General features: G+C 37.8%; 2 protein-coding genes across 2 annotated transcripts in view; one reads left to right on the top strand and one right to left on the bottom strand.

Moving 5' to 3' along the window:
- The window catches only part of EFCAB2 (EF-hand calcium binding domain 2), a 146,504-nt gene that overhangs the window by 41,502 nt on the left and 86,518 nt on the right, over positions 1-18,484 (top strand). The gene's annotated exons all lie outside the window — the stretch shown is intronic.
- LOC101269853 (40S ribosomal protein S15a-like) lies at positions 12,403-12,850 on the bottom strand. Its single transcript, XM_033414423.2, has one exon. It carries the CDS (start codon positions 12,820-12,822, stop codon positions 12,439-12,441), a length of 384 nt encoding a protein of 127 aa, XP_033270314.2. The 5' UTR covers positions 12,823-12,850; the 3' UTR covers positions 12,403-12,438.

Below are 18,484 nucleotides of genomic sequence, written 5' to 3' on the forward strand. Positions count from 1 at the left end.
TAATGTAAGTAGAAAAGGAATTTATTAGAAGATAGTAAAGAGTTCACAAAATCAACAGGAAAGCTGGGAAACCAGCTTGGACAAAAGGGCAAGGACCAAGGAGCCTATACCACAGCTAAAGTCATGCTGTGAGGACAATCTGGTTAATGTGCCACTGCCCCGGACCACTGGTACTAAATTCTTGCTGTTATTGCTTCTGCCATTCCCATAAACAATTTAAAAATTATCTCTGCATTTTTGTATTACTTCCTTAAGATTCAAAAATCCTGCACAAGAACATCTGATTGGCTGAGCCTAGATCACGTGCCTGTTCCTTTGTCACCAGAAGACTAGGAGAGGGAAGATCTATCCTTTTTGACATACTTAGTGAGAGAGAGAACATTGTATTCTGCTAATACTATATACAAAGGGATTCTCTCCAAGCAGGAAGAATTTTTGCATTCCGGGTGTGAAAAAAAATGAAGAAGAGGAAATGGAGAGGAAGAAGGGAGAAAAAAAGATGGAGAAGGGGGAAGGGGAAGGAGGAGGAGGAAAAGGAGAAGATGGCAGCATCCACAACGTCTGCTTTAGCCTAATACTGGCTTGGGGATTAGGGAAGTCTGCATTTAAGCCATCTGATCCAACTTCAGCCTCTTTATTCTCAGTAGATGATCTTGCTTGTATTTAAAAAATGGTAGCCATCAGACCTGAACTCTCTTAACTTGTTGCCTCTACCTATAAACACACTTTCATCAGCACTCTCCTTTCCCACCTTCCTTTAGTTATCCTAATAGAAGAGCTGTTCCTGCTCTTGTTCAAGGCTAATTTTCTCATTTGTATTCATGATCTCATCATGAATGAGGTACTCCAGGACCTTCCTTCATTAATTAAGCCTTCCTCCCCTTTAGTTAAGATTATTTATTAATACCTCTTTTATACCAGACATTGTTGAATGCCAGAAGATATAAAGATGAATTTGATATAACTTTGAAAGACTTAGTATTTAGTGGGGGAAATACAGGCACAAACAGTTGATTGCAGTGCAATGATTTAATCACAATTGTTTGTGTAGTTTGTTTACTACTAATTTTCTATTAGAGTATGAGCATGTTTGTTTTGTTCTACACTGTGTCTTCAGCATCTAGTACATAGTAGGACTCAATGAATGAAGAGAAGGAAGTAAGTACAGGATGCCATGGAATCACTGAGGATGTGTTCTTGGCTCAACATAGAGAATGAAGGAAGGAAGATTTGGGGTGTGTCATAGAGGCTTGGTGGAGGAGATTGCAGGAGCAGCATATTAAAGGTCTAGAAGTCAGCAGAAAAGAAAATGAGGGGAGAGTACCAGGCAGAGAGAGGAGTATGAACAAAGGTAGGAAATGGGGAGTAAGTGGATGGTTTGAGCACTTAGGTGTTAAACAGAATTATTAACAGTTAACATTTATTACATGCATACTTAGCATATGCTTATATACATATTCTAAGTATTTACAGTATTCTGTGGATAGAGTATTACTTCCATTTTATTTTTATTTTTAAAATAAAATTTTATTTATTTATTTATGGCTGCGTTGGGTCTTTGTTGCTGCGTTGGGTCTTTGTTGCTGCATGTGGGCTTCCTCTAGTTGCAGCAGGAGGGAGCTACTCTTTGTTGCAGTGCGCAGGCTTCTTACTGCGGTGGCTTCTCTTGTTGCAGAGCACGGGCTCTAGGCACACTGGCTTAAGTAGTTGTGGCGCATAGGCTTAGTTGCTCCGCGGCATGTGGGATCTTTCCAGACCAGGGTTCAAACCCGTGTCCCCTGCATTGGCAGGCAGCTTCTTAATCAGTGCGCCACCAGGAAGTCCCTACTTCCATTTTAGATAAGAAAAATATCTTCTGTCCTTAGGGACACTAAATAAGTTACCCAAGGGCATTTAGCCAATAAAGAGTAGAGCAAGGCTTTGTTTTGGGGTCTTTCTGGATGCAGAGTCTGATGTCCTTTATAATTACCATGTTATATTAACCAAACTTGGCTGCTCGTCAGAATCCCTTCAGGTACTTTGTAAAAATATCCTGGCCCTACCCAGGATACTGAATCAGAATTTCCAGGCCAGAGCTTATAGCTACATATTTGCAGTAAGCTTTTAGGTGTATGTTCTCATATAATTGGCGTGGTACTGGTTTTCTCACCCTTGAGAATCACTGCATATGACGTTAAGAGCAAGACAGGAATAGCTCACTAGATCAGACAGATTTTCCTATGTATTGCTAAGGATCTTTGACTTTATCTTGTAGGCGATGGGGAGATTCTGAAGGGTCTTAAGCTGGAAGTGTTGTAATCAGATATGCAAATTATGCACACCACCACTTTAACCATATGAAGGATGAAGTTGAACGTACGAGATTGCAGGCAATAAGAACCTATATGTTCAGATTTCTGTCTTTACTGGTTTCTTCCTTTTTTGCCCACAAGCATTCTCAAATCTCTAAATATTTTCTTCTCTTAGTCCTGCCAACCTTTCAGTTGTGTGTGTTTCCTCTTTATCCTTGCTAAAATTGTAAAAGAAACAGCTATACTTAATGCCAGCTTTCAATCAGTTTAAGAAATACCACTTCTCATTTTCTCCATTTACTGCCTCACCCTTAACAATCCAGCTTTCACCCCATTACCCTATGTCTTCTCCAAGGTCATCTTTCATTCAGTATTCATTGAATGTTATTTGGAAGTGTGATCCTTTCTCAGATTTGATTTGAAAAAAATACCTGGGATCTAAGAAAGGGATCTAAATGAGTAGAGAGGGAGGAGACCTTCAAGATGACAGAAGAGTAAGACGTGGAGATCACCTTCCTCCCCACAAATACATCAGAAATACATCTACATGTGGAACAACTCCTACAGAACACCTACTGAATGCTGGCAGAAGACCTCAGACCAACCAAAAGGCAAGAAACTCCCCATTTACCTGGGTAGGGCAAAAGAAAAAACAGAGACAAAAGAATAGGGATGGGACCTGCACCTCTGGGAGGGAGCTATGGAGGAAAAGTTTCCACACACTAGGAAGCCCCTTTGCGGGCAGAGACTGCGGGTGGCAGACGGCAGGAGCTTCGGAGCGATGGAGGAGAGTGCAGCAACAGGGGTGCAGAGGGCAAAGTGGAGAGATTCCTGCATAGAGGATCGGTGCTGACCAGCACTCACCAGTCCGAGAGGCTAGTCTGCTCACCCGCTGGGGTGGGTGGGGGCTGGGTGCTGAGGCTTGAGCTTCGGAGGTCAGATCCCAGGGAAGGGACTGGGGTTGGCTGTGTGAACACAGCCTGAAGGGGGGCTAGTGCACCACAGCTAGCCAGGAGGGAGTCCGGGAAAAAGTCTGGAACTGCCTAAGAGGCAGGAGACCATTATTTCGGGGTGCGAGATGAGAGGGGATTCAAAGCACCGCCTAAACGAGCTCCAGAGACGGGCGCGAGCTGCGGCTATCAGCGCGGACATCAGAGATGGGCATGAAATGCTAGGGCTGCTGCTGCAGCCACCAAGAAGCCTTTGTGCAAGCACACGTCACTATCCACACCTCCCCTCCTGGGAACCTGTGCAGCCTGCCACTGCCAGGGTCCTGTGATCCAGGGACAACTTCGCCGGGAGAACACATGGTGTGCCTCAGGCTGTTGCAACGTAACGCTGGCCTCTGCCGCCGCAGACTTGCCCCACTTTCTGTACCCCTCCCTCCCCCGCGGCCGGAGTGAACCAGAGCCCCCTAATCAGCTGCTCCTTTAACCCCGTCCTGTCTGGGCGGGAACAGACACCCTCAGATGACCTACAAGCAGAGGCGGGGCCAAATCCAATGCTGAACCCCAGGAGCTGTGCAAACAAAGAAGAGAAAGGGAGATCTCTCCCAACAGCCTCAGGAGCAGCAGATTAAATCTCCACAGTCAACTTGATGTACCCTGCAACTGTGGAATACCTGAATAGACAATGAATCATCCCAAATTGAGACGGTGGACTTTGGGAGCAACTGTAGACTTGGGGTTTGCTTTCTGCATGTAATTGGTTCCTGGTTTTATGTTTATCTTAGTTTAGTATTTAGAGTTTATTATCATGGTCAGATTTATTGATTTGGTTGCTCTCTTCCTTTTTTATATATATATATATATATATTTTTTTTTTTTTTTTCCTTTTTCTCTTTTTGTGAGTGTGTATGTGTATGCTTCTTTGTGTGATTTTGTCTGTATAGCTTTGCTTTTACCATTTGTCTTAGGGTTCTGACTGTTTTTTTGGTTTTTTTAAGTATAGTTTTTTTTGTTTTTTTTTTTTGGTACACGGGCCTCTCACTGTTGTGGTCTCTCCCATTATGGAGCACAGGCTCCAGACGCGCAGGCTCAGCGGCCATAGCTCACAGGCCCAGCCACTCCGCGGCATGTGGGTTCTTCCCAGACTGGGGCATGAACCCGTGTCCCCTGCATCAGCAGGTGGACTCTCAACCACTGCACCACCAGAGAAGCCCTTAAGTATAGTTTTTAGTGCTTGTTATCATTGGTGGATTTGTTTTTTGGTTTGGTTGCTGTCTTCTTTCTTTTTTTTAATTTTTCTATTATTAATACTTAAAAAAAATTTATTTTAATAACTTTATTTTATTTTATTTTCTCCCTCCCTCCCTCCCTCCCTCCCTTGCTTCCTTTCTCCCTTGTCTTCTGAGCCGTGTGGCTGACAGGGTCTTGGTGTTCAGGCCAGGTGTCAGGCCTGTGCCTCTGAGGTGAGAGAGCCAAGTTCAGGACACTGGTCCACCAGAGACCTCTTGGCTCCACATAATATCAAATGGCGAAACCTTTCCCAGAGATCTCCATCTCAACGCTAAGACCCAACTCCACTCAACGACCAGCAAGCTACAGTGCTGGACATCCTATGCCAAACAACTAGCAAGACAGGAACACAACCCCACCCATTAGCAGAGAGGCTGCCTAAAATCATAATAAAGTCACAGACACCCCAAAGCACACCACTGGATGTAGTCCTGCCCACCAGAAAGACAAGATCCAGCCTCATCCATCAGAACACAGGAACTAGTCCCCTCCACCAGGAAGCCTACACAACCCACAAAAACCAACCTTAGCTCCTGGGGGCAGACACCAAAAACAAAGGGAACTATGAACCTGCAGCCTGTGTAAAGGAGACCCCAAACACAGTAAGTTAAGCAAAATGAGAAGACAGAGAAACACACAGCAGATGAAGGAGCAAGGTAAAAATCCACCAGACCAAACAATGAAGAGGAAATAGGCAGTCTACCTGAAGCAGAATTCAGAGTAATGACAGTGAAGATGATCCAAAATCTTGGAAATAGAATGGAGAAAATACAAGAAATGTTTAACAAGGACCTAGAAGAACTAAAGAGCAAACAAACAATGATGAACAACACAATAAATGAAATTAAACATTCTCTAGAAGGAATCAATAGCAGAATAAATGAGGTAGAAGAATGGATAAGTGATCTGGAAGATAAATAGTAGAAATAACCTCAGAGCAGAATAAAGAAAAAAATAATGAAAAGAATTGAGGACAGTCTTAGAAACTTCTGGGACAACATTAAATGCACCAACATTCGAATTATACTGGTCCCAGAAGAAGAAAAGAAAAAGAAAGGGACTGAGAAAATATTTGAAGAGATTATGGTTGAAAACTTCCCTAATATGGGAAAGGAAATAGTTAATCAAGTCCAGAAAGTGCAGAGTCCCATACAGGATAAATCCAAGGAGAAACAAGCCAAAACACATATTAATCAAACTATCAAAACTTAAACATGAAGAAAAAATATTAAAAGCAGCAAGGGAAAAACAACAAATAACATACAAGGGAATCCCCATAAGGTTAGCAGCTGATCGTTCAGCAGAAACTCTGCAAGCCAGAAAGGAGTGGCAGGACATATTTAAAGTGATGAAAGGGAAAAACCTACAACCAAGATTACTCTACCCAGCTAGGATCTCATTCAGATTCGACAGAGAAATTAAAACTTTTACAGACAAGCAAAAGCTAAGAGAATTCAGCACCACAAAACCAGCTTTACAACAAATGCTAAAGGAAATTCTCTAGGCAGGAAACACAAGAGAAGGAAAAGATCTACAATAACAAACCCAAAACAATTAAGAAAATGGTAATAGGAACATACATATTGATAATTACCTTAAATGTAAATGGATTAAATGCTCCCACCCAAAGACAGCGACTGCCTGAATGGATACAAAAACAAGACCTGTATATATGCTATCTACAGGAGACCCACTTCAGACCTAGGCACACATACCAACTGAAAGTGAGGGGATGGAAAAAGATATTCCATGCAAATGGAAATCAAAAGAAAGCTGGGGTAGCAATTCTCATATCAGACAAAATAGACTTTAAAATAAAGACTGTTACAGGAGACGAAGAAGGACACTACATAATGATCAAGGGATCAATCGAAGAAGAAGATATAACAATTGTAAATATTTATGCACCCAACATAGGAGCACCTGAATACATAAGGCAAATGCTAACAACCATAAAAGGGGAAATCGACAGTAACACAATCATAGTAGGTGACTTTAACATCTTGCTTTCACCAATGGACAGATAATCCAAAATGAAAATAAATAAGGAAACACAAGCTTTAAATGATACATTAAACAAGATGGACTTAATTGATATTTATAGGACATTCCATCCAAAAACGACAGAATACACTTTATTCTCAAGTGCCCATGGAACATTCTCCAGGATAGATCATATCTTGGGTCACAAATGAAGCCTTGGTAAGTTTAAGAAAATTGATATCATATCAAGTATCTTTTCTGACCACAATGCTATGAGACTAGATATCAATTACAGGAAAAAATCTGTAAAAAATACAAACACATGGAGGCTATATGCCTCCATGGCAATATACTACTTAATATACTACTTAATAACCAAGAGATCACTGAAGAAATCAAAGAGGAAAACAAAAAATACATAGAATCAAATGACAGTGAAAACATGATGACCCAAAACCTATGGGATGCAGCAAAAGCAGTTCTAAGAGGGAAGTCTATAACAATATACTCCTACCTCAAGAAACAAGAAACATCTCAAATAAACAACCTAACCTTACACCTAAAGCAATTAGAGAAAGAAGAACAAACAAAAAACAAAATTAGCAGAAGGAAAGAAATCATAAAGATCAGATCAGAAATAAATGAAATAGAAATGAAGGAAACGATAGCAAAGATCAGTAATACTAAAAGCTGGTTCTTTGAGAGGATAAACAAAATTGATAAACCATTAGGCAAACTCATCAAGAAAAAAAGGAAGAAGACTCGAATCAACAGAATTAGAAATGAAAAAGGAGAAGTAACAACTGACACTGCATAAAAGAAAGGATCATTAGAGAATACTACAAGCAACTATATGCCAATAAAATGGACAATCTGGAAGAAATGGACAAATTCTTAGAAAAGCACAACCTTTCAAGACTGAACCAGGAAGAAATAGAAAATATGAACAGACCAATCACAAGCACTGAAATTGAGACTGTGCTTAAAAATCTTCCAACAAACAAAAGCCCAGGACCAGATGGCTTCACAGGCAAATTCTATCAAACATTTAGAGAAGAGCTAACACCTGTCCTTCTCAAACTCTTCCAAAATATAGCAGAGGGAGGAACACTCCCAAACTCATTCTGCAAGGCCACCATCATCATGATATCAAAACCAGACAAAGATGTCATAAAGAAAGAAGACTACAGGCCAATATCACTGATGAACATAAATGCAAAAATCCTCAACAAAATACTAGCAAACAGAATCCAACAGCATATTAAAAGGATCATACACTATAATCAAGTGGGGTTTATCCCAGGAATGCAAGGATTCTTCAGTATACTCAAACGAATCAATGTGATAAACCATATTAACAAATTGAAGGAGAAAAACCGTATGATCATCTCAACAGATGCAGAAAAAGCTTTCAACAAAATTCAACAGCCATTTATGATAAAAAATCCTTCAGAAAGTAGGCATAGAAGAAACTTACCTCAACATAATAAAGACCATATATGACAAACCCACAGCCAACTTCATTCTCAGTGGTGAAAAACTGAAACCATTTCCTCTAAGATCAGAAACAAGACAAGGTTGCCCACTCTCACCACTGTTATTCAACATAGTTTTGGAAATTTTAGCCACAGCAATCAGAGAAGAAAAAGTAATAAAATGAATCCAAATCGGAAAAGAAGTAAAGCTGTCACTGTTTGCAGATGACATGATACTATACATAGAGATTCCTAAAGATGCTACCAGAAAACCACCAGAGCTAATCAATGAATTTGATAAAGTAGCAGGAACAAAATTAATGCACAGAAATGTCTTGCATTCCTATACAAAAATGATGAAAAATCTGAAAGAGAAATTAAGGAAACACTTCCACTTACCATTGCAACAAAAAGAATAAAATACCTAGGAATAAACCTACCTAAGGAGACAAAAGACCTGTATGCAGAAAACTATAAGACACTGATGAAAGAAATTAAAGATGGTACAAACAGATGGAGAGATATACCATGTTCTTGGATTGGAAGAATTAACATTGTGAAAATGACTATACTACCGAAAGCAATCTACAGATTAAATGCAATCCCTATGAAACTACCAATGGCATTTTTCACAGAACTAGAACAAAAAATTTCACAATTTGTATGGAAACACAAAAGACCCAGAATAGTCAAAGCAGTCTTGAGATAAAAAATGGAGCTGGAGGAATCAGGCTCCCAGACTTCAGACTATACTACAGAGCTACAGTAATCAAGGCAGTGAGGTACCGGCATAAAAGCAGAAATATTGATCAGTGGAACAGGATAGAAAGCCCAGAGATCAACCCATGCACATAGGGTCACCTTATCTTTGATAAAGGTGGCAAGAATATACAACGGAGAAAAGACAGCCTCTTCATTAAGTGGTGCCGGGAAAACTGGACAGCTGCATGTAGAAGAATGAAATTACAACACTCCCTAACACCATACACAAAAATAAACTCAAAATGGATTAAAGACCTAAATGTAAGGCCAGACACTATAAAACTCCTAGAGGAAAACATAGGAAGAACACTCTATGACATAATCACAGCAAGATCCTTTTTGACCCACCTCCTAGAGAAATGGAAACAAAAACAAACAAATGGGACCTAATGAAACTTACAAGCTTTTGCACAGCAAAGGAAACCATAAACAAGACCAAAAGACAACCCTCAGAATGGGAGAAAATATTTGCAAATGAAGCAACTGACAAAGGATTAATCTGCAAAATTTACAAGCAGCTCATGCAGCTCAATATCAAAAAAACAAACAACCCAATCCAAAAATGGGCAGAAGACCTAAATAGACATTTTCAAAAGAAGATATACATATTGCCAACAAACACATGAAAGGATCCTCAACATCAGTAATCATTAGAGAAATGCAAATCAAAACTACAGTGAGGTGTCACACCAGTCAGTATGGTCATCATCAAAAAATCTAAAACAATAAACCTAGAGAGGGTGTGGAGAAAAGGAAACCCTCTTGCACTGTTGTTGGTAATGTAAATTGATACAGCCACTATGGAGAACAGTATGGAGGTTCCTAAAAAACTGAAGCTAAAACTACCATACGACCCAGCAATCCCACTACTGGGCATATATCCTGAGAAAACCAAAAGAGTCATGTACCACAATGTTCATTGCAGCCCTACTTAAAACAGCCAGGACATGGAAGCAGCCTAAGTTTCCATGGACAGATGAATGGGTAACGAAGATGTGCCACATATATACAATGGAATGTTACTCAGCAATAAAAGGAAACGTAATTGAGTTATTTGTAGTGAGATGGATGGACCGAGAGTTTGTCATACAGAGTGAAGTAAGTCAGAAAGAGAAAAACAAATACCATATGCTAACACATATATATGGAATCTAAAAAAATAAAAAAGGTTCTGAAGAATGTAGGGGCAGGACAGAAGTATAGACACAGACATAGAGAATGGACTTGAGGACATGGGGAGGGGGAAGGGTAAGCTGAGAGGAAGTGAGAGAGTGGTATGGACTTATATATACTACCAGATGTAAAATAGATAGTGAGAAGCAGCCACATAGCACAGGGAGATCAGCTTGGTGCTTTGTGACCACCTAGAGGGGTGGGATAGGGAGGGTGGGAAGGAGACGCAAGAGGAAGGGGATATGGGGATATATGTATATGTATAGCTGATTCACTTTGTTATAAAGCAGAAACTAACACACCATTGTAAAGCGATTATACTCCAATAAAGGTGTTAAAAAAATAGGCTATAAAACTGGTCACAGTTGGAACAGTTATCTTCAGTTGGAAACAAAAACTTAGGACCCCTACGTCCTATTTCATTGTGCCATATATTAATGTAAAATTATACAATTTGTTGTCTTTTTTTTACACCTCTTACAAGCATTATAAAACTTACACATAAAAAATTTCAAAGATTCAAAGGTTCCTATTATGCAGAATTACAGATATAGCAATCTTAAATGCCAACTCTTGTATATGATAATATTTATTTGTAACCTAAGCAAGTTTTTAAAAGCAATGAGAAGAAGAGTAATGTAGCTAAAAGAATAGAATCTTTGAAGCCATACAGACTTAGGCTTGAATCTTTAATTTCTCATTTACTAGATATTTGTCCTCAAGTCACTTTATTTAACTTTTTTAAGCCTCAGTAACATCATCGTTTACATAAGGATATTAATGCCTAATTCAGATGATTTTTGTGGGAAATAATTATAGCAGCTCACACCTACGAAGCACTCTCATGTGCCAGAGTTTCTATATACATTGTTCCCTTTAATCCTCACAGCAGTGTTGCAAGGTAGTTGTCGTCATCGTCATCATGATCATCACCATCGCCCCCACTTTATATATGAGGAAACTGAGCCTTAGGGAAATCTGGTACTTTGCTGTAGCTAGTATGACCTTGTGGATTCAAGCCAGTTCTCTCTGATTCCAAAGCTCTAGCTTTTAGATAAAATCATGTATATAAAACCCTTGGATCTGATATATACTACATGTATAAAATTTGTTCAAACCTATTCTCCATACCCATCCTGCAAATGAAGCTAAAATGTTCCATATTTCACATTTTAGGATACAAAGTAAAGGCAATCCCCAAGTTACAAATTCCCAATGTAACAGAATAAAAATAGCTTATGTTTTCGAGTGCTTACTATGTGCCCAGCACTTTACATAAAGCATTTAATGCCCATGGTGGCTCTATGGAATAGGTAACTCTCATTAGCTCCATTGTACAGATTGAGGACTAGGGTACAGAGAGGTTAAGTAACTTGTGCAAGGTTACATACTACCTTGGCAAAGATGGGATCTGAGTAGTGCGTCCAGAGTGTATGGACTACATTATTTATAAATATGAATACAGTGCCTAGTATATAAGGGATGTTCAACCAATATTTATTGAGTAAATGAATAAACTAATGAATGAAACAAACATGGGCTCTCCTTTACCCTTTTCACTCTAAGCCTCCAGTTAGTAACTAACTTATTCTGGAAGCACCATCTGAAATTATCTGAACTACTGTTTCTTTCCCATCATCTTCTTCATTCTTTCAAGAATTATATAATCGCTGTATTTAAGTTCTCAAATGTGGCTAAATACGGTGGTGTATATCTGTAGTCACAGGTGATTAGGAGAGAAAGGCTAGAAGCTTGTCTGAGCTATAGAATGCAACGCTTATTGGGTATTTGCATTAACTTTAGCATCTATGTGGTTATTCTTTTTTTTTAATCATCTAATCATTCATATAACAACTTTTATTGAGCACTAAGTATCCACTATGTGTCTGCTTTGTGCTATGGCCTGGGGTTATAAACGTGATGAGAACAGATGAAGCCTCTGACTCTACTGAATTTACAGTCTAATGGGGGTCAGCGTCCCGGGGTGGCGGGGGCGGGGGGGAACAGTCAAACAATTACAAAGTTTTGGGGAAACATAGGGTGCAGTGAGGATACATTCATCATCTATTCTCTGGATCACTGTGTGAATCTTCTAACCATTTATTTGCTTCCAGTTGAGTTTTCCTTCTAGCAGCAAGAGTGATCTTCCTTGATTATAAATCTAGTCTGATACTCCGTACTTTATAAATCCTAACTTGATACCTATTGCCCTTAGAATAAAATCCAACTTCCTTTAGTACGTCTTAGTAAAAACGACCCTTAATAATGTCGAGTTTGTCCCCACCTTGCAATCTCTCTTCTAGTTACATCCAATTATAAGGAAGTAAAGGAGCAAAAACTTGAACTTTTCCTTATGCTTTTTAGTTTCTTTTCTGAAACTGTAGTACAATTTTGTTTCTTGTTACTTTGAATTACTTTTTAAGGAAGAGAAAAATAATTGACCAAAGTTCACATAAAGGATATGATTTTTTGTTGTTGTTCTCTGAGGCATTTTATTTGCATGTATGTATTACATCCCTAGAAAAAGAATCCAAGGATTTTCCCTCCTGTGTGTTTTCGTCTTGCTTCTTCATGGTCCATGATGCCAGCTGAGGTTGTCAGTACACTGAAACCAAACTGACGGGATGGGAGCAGGTTATTCTGCCATTTTTCTAGATCTTTGAGTTGCACATCAAACCTGGGGCTGATCACACTTAGCCTGCCTGTGAGGTTCACAACAATTTTCCCAGCCCTGTGATCATCGATGATTTCAAATTCGCCAATGTAACCGTGCTTCATCATCACAGTTAGGAACCTGACGATGACTTTGGAGCATGACCTAATAAGAACCTGTTGTTTGCCTCTCTTTTCGGCATTGTCGATACTCTTGAGAGCATCAGTCAGGACATTCATACGCACCATTATGGCGGCATGGAAAGATGGTGGGAAGAGCAAGGATATGATTTTTAAAAGCACAGTTAATTAGTATTAAGAATTCATGGGAAATGGAGGGTACACAACAATTGAAAAAAGTATTCCTGTTTGTTGACACTCTTAAAAATACTGCTAAGCTTCTTATTTTATCAAAATAGATAAACCTTCCATCAGTATACAATATATTTAAAAATACATAAGATACTCTGACATATATTACAGTTGTTCTGTTATAAAAATGTTCTTGTTAACTAGTATTTCTGATATTATTTCGTCATCTGACCGTCTTGTAAAACTGCTTATTTCCACATATGGTCATTCCATATTTTGCTAAATGGGCACTCTATAAAAAGTAACATTTTTTAGAACACCTGCTGAACATGACATTTCTGTGAAATTAAATATATTCTTGCTAATATTTTCCCCAAGCTTCACAAAATTGCATATACCTCACTGAAAAGTTACATATTATATTTTAGCTTTATTTAATTTTTGAGATAACGTTTATGATATTGAATTAGATGTAACCATGAATTAAATAGACAGAATTACTTGGATTATCAACCAAGCTTTTTTTTTTTTTTTTTTCCTGGCTGTGCCACACAGGGGATCTTAGTTCTCAACCAGGGATCAAACCTGGGCCACGACAGTGAAAGTGCCAAGTGCTAACCACTGGACTGCCAGGGAATTCCCAAGCATTTTTTGACATATGTTAAAGTTATAGTTTAAACATATTCCATAGCAAGAGATTTGTTATTTCCAGAGCACATTTATGAATTATGACTTTACTTTTCTATTGATATGACTAATAAAGAGTTAAGTTTAAATGAGACTTTGTGCCTTATGAAGGAGGACTGTGTATGGATCTTTTTTTTTGTTTCTTTTTTAAGACCTACATAAACACATTTTTCATTAATGGTAGCCTTGGTCAATGCAATGCTTCTTAAAAACAAAACCAAAAATAAGTGATTAGTCGACAGTAGAGAGCAATAAACCCTGATCCATGACAACATAAACACATTTCAGAGGGAATTTTCCCATTAGTTGAAAGGGCTGCATGACTTCTAAATTTTCTTTCCATTCTACATTCTGAGGTTTTTAATTGATTTTTTTTTCTCTAATGACCTAAATATGTCATCAGCCAAACACTTCATGGAAGTTTCTCAAAAATTTGCCTAAAATCTTAATCTGGTGTGTTAATAACTAATGAACACATGATGGGCCAACTTAAGTTAAATTAGTACCAACTTACAATAATGTTACATATACACAAATTTTAGAGAGAAGTACTTTGATTACCAAGATATTTTTAAAAATTCGTGATAACACACTTGATCACATTACATTTAATTTTAATAAACTTATAGGTAAAAAAATCTATTTCTTAAAACAATCATTTCCTTAAGTACCTCATTTGTTATATTCTAATAATCGTAAAGATTTTTTCCTGATAAAAGTTATTTTTCCATAAAATATTTTAAAATCAGAGACATTATTTCCATTGTTGTTTTGAAATACTGATTTGAACAATGTAAGTTGCCAAATATTTTTGGCAAACATTCACATCCATTGTTGCAAAGACACATTGTTGTACTTTCATTTAATTTGAAAAGTTTAAATATATTTTTTCTGACAACAGTAAAACTTTTTAAAGCTTCCATTAGGCTGTTAACATGAAAATAGTTTAATAGCTTTCTGACTTGTTACCATGGTATTTTAGCCCTTTATGATGAGGCCAGATCTTATATTTTGGCAGTAATACACGTAGTCTGGCTTTTTTATTTTCAAGATGAAGAATCTAAATAAATAAAAGAAGTCAGGGATACTTAAAAAAAAAAGATCACTAGTCAGAAAAGGGCAAGAAAGGGAAAGTGATGCTTTCATTTCAGCTTGTTGGTTGGCTTAACTACCTGGAACCTTGGATAATAGTATTCAGAAGGAGTATTAGAATTGTTAAACCCATTTTAGTCTCTAAAATATGTATGCCCTTTAATTTTATAACCAAAAAGACATTTAAATTAGAATGAAGTGTATTATTTACTGTGGTGTCTACTCTATTTAAGATCTGTTTTTCTTACTTGTTTTGAAATACCATAGGTGCTATTTTCTTCTTGGGCTCTGGGCTTACTCTTTCAGGTAGCATTGTCAGCTACCAATATGACTGTTGGAGTCTGTCAGAGTAATTGTATTAAAAAAAGCCAACCTTGCCTTATTTTAATCTATTTAAATAATAGACTATTTGAAGGTTTTAAATAAATTGTTTTCCTCTGTAAGACTTCATTCATGTTAGCCTCATCAGTTTGAAGAGTCTTGATCCTGTGATACAATATTTTGAAGCAGAAACTTCTTTAAGCCCAGATTCAACCACAACAATTAGTATCTAATACATATATAGCCCTTAATATGGATCAGGCATTAATCTAAATTCTTTACACATTTTAATGAATGGAATCATTAACCAAACTTATGAAGATGATGCTATTATTTTTTTTATCGTGGCAAAAATATATGTAACATGAAATTTTTCACAGCCATTTTTAAGTGTACATACAGTTCAGTGACATTAAGTACATTCACATTGCTGTGCAGCCATCATGACTGGCCATCCCCAGAACTTTTTCGTCATACCGAACAGAAACTTTTATCCATTAGACAATATCTCCCCATCTCCAATGCCCACCCCCCAATCCCTCCCGTAATCCTCCCCGCCCCCGCAACCACCGTTTTACTTTTTGTCTCTTAGACAAGAAGAAGTAGACAATCTGAATTGGCCTATATCTATTAAAGAAATTGAATCAATAATTAATAACCTCCCAAAACAGAAAGCACTAGGCCCAGATGGGTTCACTGGTGAATTCTACCAAACATTTAAGGAAGAAATTATACCACTTCTCTATAATCTCTTTCAGAGAATAGAAACAGAGGGAATACTTCTCAACTCATTCTATGAGGTCAGCATTACCCTAATACCAAAACCAGATAAAGACATCATAAGGGAAGAAAACTACAGACCAATATCTCTCATGGACATAGATGGGAAAATCCTCAACAAAATATTAACAAATCAAATCCAACAATATATAAAAAGAATTATACACCACAACCAAGTGGGATTTATCCCAGGTATGCAAGGCGCTTCAACATTCAAAAGTCAATTAATGTAATTCATCACATCAACAGACTAAAAAAGAACAATCACATTCATATTAATAGATGCAGAAAAAACATTTGACAAAATCCTACACCCATTCATGTTAAAAACTCTCAGTAAACTAGGAATAGAGGGGAACTTCCTCCACTTGATAAAGAACATCTACAGCTAACATCAGACTTAATGGTGAGAAACTTGAAGCTTTCCCAGTAAGATCAGAAACAAGGCAAGGATGTCCCATCTCACCATACCTTTTCAACAAGATACTGTAACTGCTAGTGCTATGGTCTGAATTTTTGTGTCCCCCACCAGATTCATATGTTGAAATCCTAACTCCCAAAGGTGATAGTATTAGTAGTTGGGGCCTTTGGCAAGTGATTAGGTCACTCATGTATGGGATTAGTGCTCTTATAAAAAAGATCCCACAGAGCTCCCTAGCACCTTCCACCGTGTGAAGCTACAATGATAAGTCTGCACCCTGAAAGAGAGCCCTCACTGAACCATGCTGACACCCTGATTTCAGACTTTCAGCCTCCAGAATTGTGAGAAATAAGCTTCTGTTATTTATAAAATACCAAATCTGTGATACTTTGTTACAGCAGCCCAAATAGACGGACAGCTAGCTAATGGAATGATACAAGAAGAGGAAATAAAAGTTTAGATTGTGAAGGAAGAAATAAAATGGGCTGCCTTCACAAAATTGTTAAAAGTTGCATTAATTGGCATATATATATATTTTAATATTTTAGTAACTTAAAAAAATATACACATTATTTATTAGAATAAGAGAAGTTTTTACTTATATAATTATCTTCCCTGTGAGTGTAAGAATTATAATATCCCTTCCATCTTTTTTAATAGCAGCTTTATTAAGATATAATTCACATACCATGCAGTTCATGCTTTCGAAGTATACAATTCAGTTGTTTTTAATATATTCACAGATATGTGCACCCATTACCACTATCAATTTTAGAACAATTTCGTTAGAATGGTTGCTTCTTTTTTCTTTCTAACTTTGGTTTTTAGGATTTTTTTAAAAACCATCCTAACCATTTAAAAATGCACAATTCAGTGACATTAAGTACATTCAGAGTGCTGTGCAACTATCACCACTCTCCATTTCCAGAACTTTTCATCATTCCAAGCAAAAACTTTGTACCCATTTGACAGTAACTCTCCATTCCTCCCAGCTCCTGGCAACCACCATTCTACTTTCTGTTTTTATGAGTTGACTATTCTGGGTTCCTCATATCATTGGAATCATACAGTATTGGTTCTTTTGGATCTGGCTTATATCACGTAGCATAACATCTTCAAAGTTCATCCATGTTGTAGCATATGTCATAGTTTCATTTCAAGACTGAGTGATATTCCACTTGTATATATATGCCACATTTCACTTATGCATCTATCTGTCAATGGATATTTGGGTTGTTTACACCTTTGGGCTACTGTGGATAATGCTGCTATGAACATTGGTGTACAGATACCTGCTGAGACACTGCTTTCAATTCTTTTGGATGTATACCCAGAAGTGGAATTGCTGGGTTGTATGGTAATTAGATTTTAATTTTTTGAGGAACTACTGTACTGTCTTCCACAACAGCAACTGTACCTTTTTTTTTCTTTTTTGGCTGCACGCGGGCTTTCTCTAGTTGTGGAGAGTGGGGGCTACTCTTCGTTGTGGTGCATAGGCTTCTCACTGTGGTGGCTTCTCTTGTTGCAGAGCACAGGCTCTAGGCATGCGGGCTTCAGTAGTTGCGGCATGTGGACTTCAGTAGTTGTGGCTTGTGGGCTCTAGAGCGTAGGCTCAGTAGTTGTGGTGCACGGGCTTAGTTGCTCCGGCATGTGGGATCTTCCCGGACCAGGGATCGAACCTGTGTCCCCTGCATTGGCAGGCGGATTCTTAACCACTGTGCCACCAGGGAAGTCCCTAGCTGTACCATTTTATACTTCCATCAGCAATACACAACAGTTCCAGTTTTTCCACATCCTCACCAAGACTTGTTATTTTCTGTTTTTATAATAGACATCCTAATGAGCATGAAGTATTATCTCCTTGTTCTGATTTGCATTTGATGACTAGTGATGTTGAGCATTTTTTCAGGTACTAGTAAGCCATTTGTGTAACTTCTTTTGAGAAATGACTATTCAAAGTTTTCATATTTTTTAATTGGGTTGATTTTTCTGTTGTTTAGTTATAGGAGTTCTTATATATTCTGGATATTAATTCCTTATCAGATATATGCTTTGCAAATGTTTTCTCTCATTCTGTGGGTTGTCTTTTCACTCTTGGTAGTGTCCTTTGATTTCACGTAAGTTTTAATTTTGATGACGTCCAACTTATGTATTTTTGGGGTTGATATTTTTGTGATATTACAAATGGAATTTTAAAAACTCCTTTTCAGATTGTTTGTTTTTATTGTATTGAAATTTTTATTGTATTGAAATGTGACTGATTTTTGTGTGTTGATTTTATATCCTGCAACTTTGCTG

Source organism: Orcinus orca, chromosome 1, assembly GCF_937001465.1.
Source record: "Orcinus orca chromosome 1, mOrcOrc1.1, whole genome shotgun sequence".
Classification (NCBI taxonomy): Eukaryota; Metazoa; Chordata; class Mammalia; order Artiodactyla; family Delphinidae; genus Orcinus; species Orcinus orca.

Excerpts from the sequence above, each read along its gene's own strand:
- LOC101269853 (XM_033414423.2), bottom strand. The coding sequence starts at position 12,822 with ATGGTGCGTATGAATGTCCTGACTGATGCTCTCAAGAGTATCGACAAT.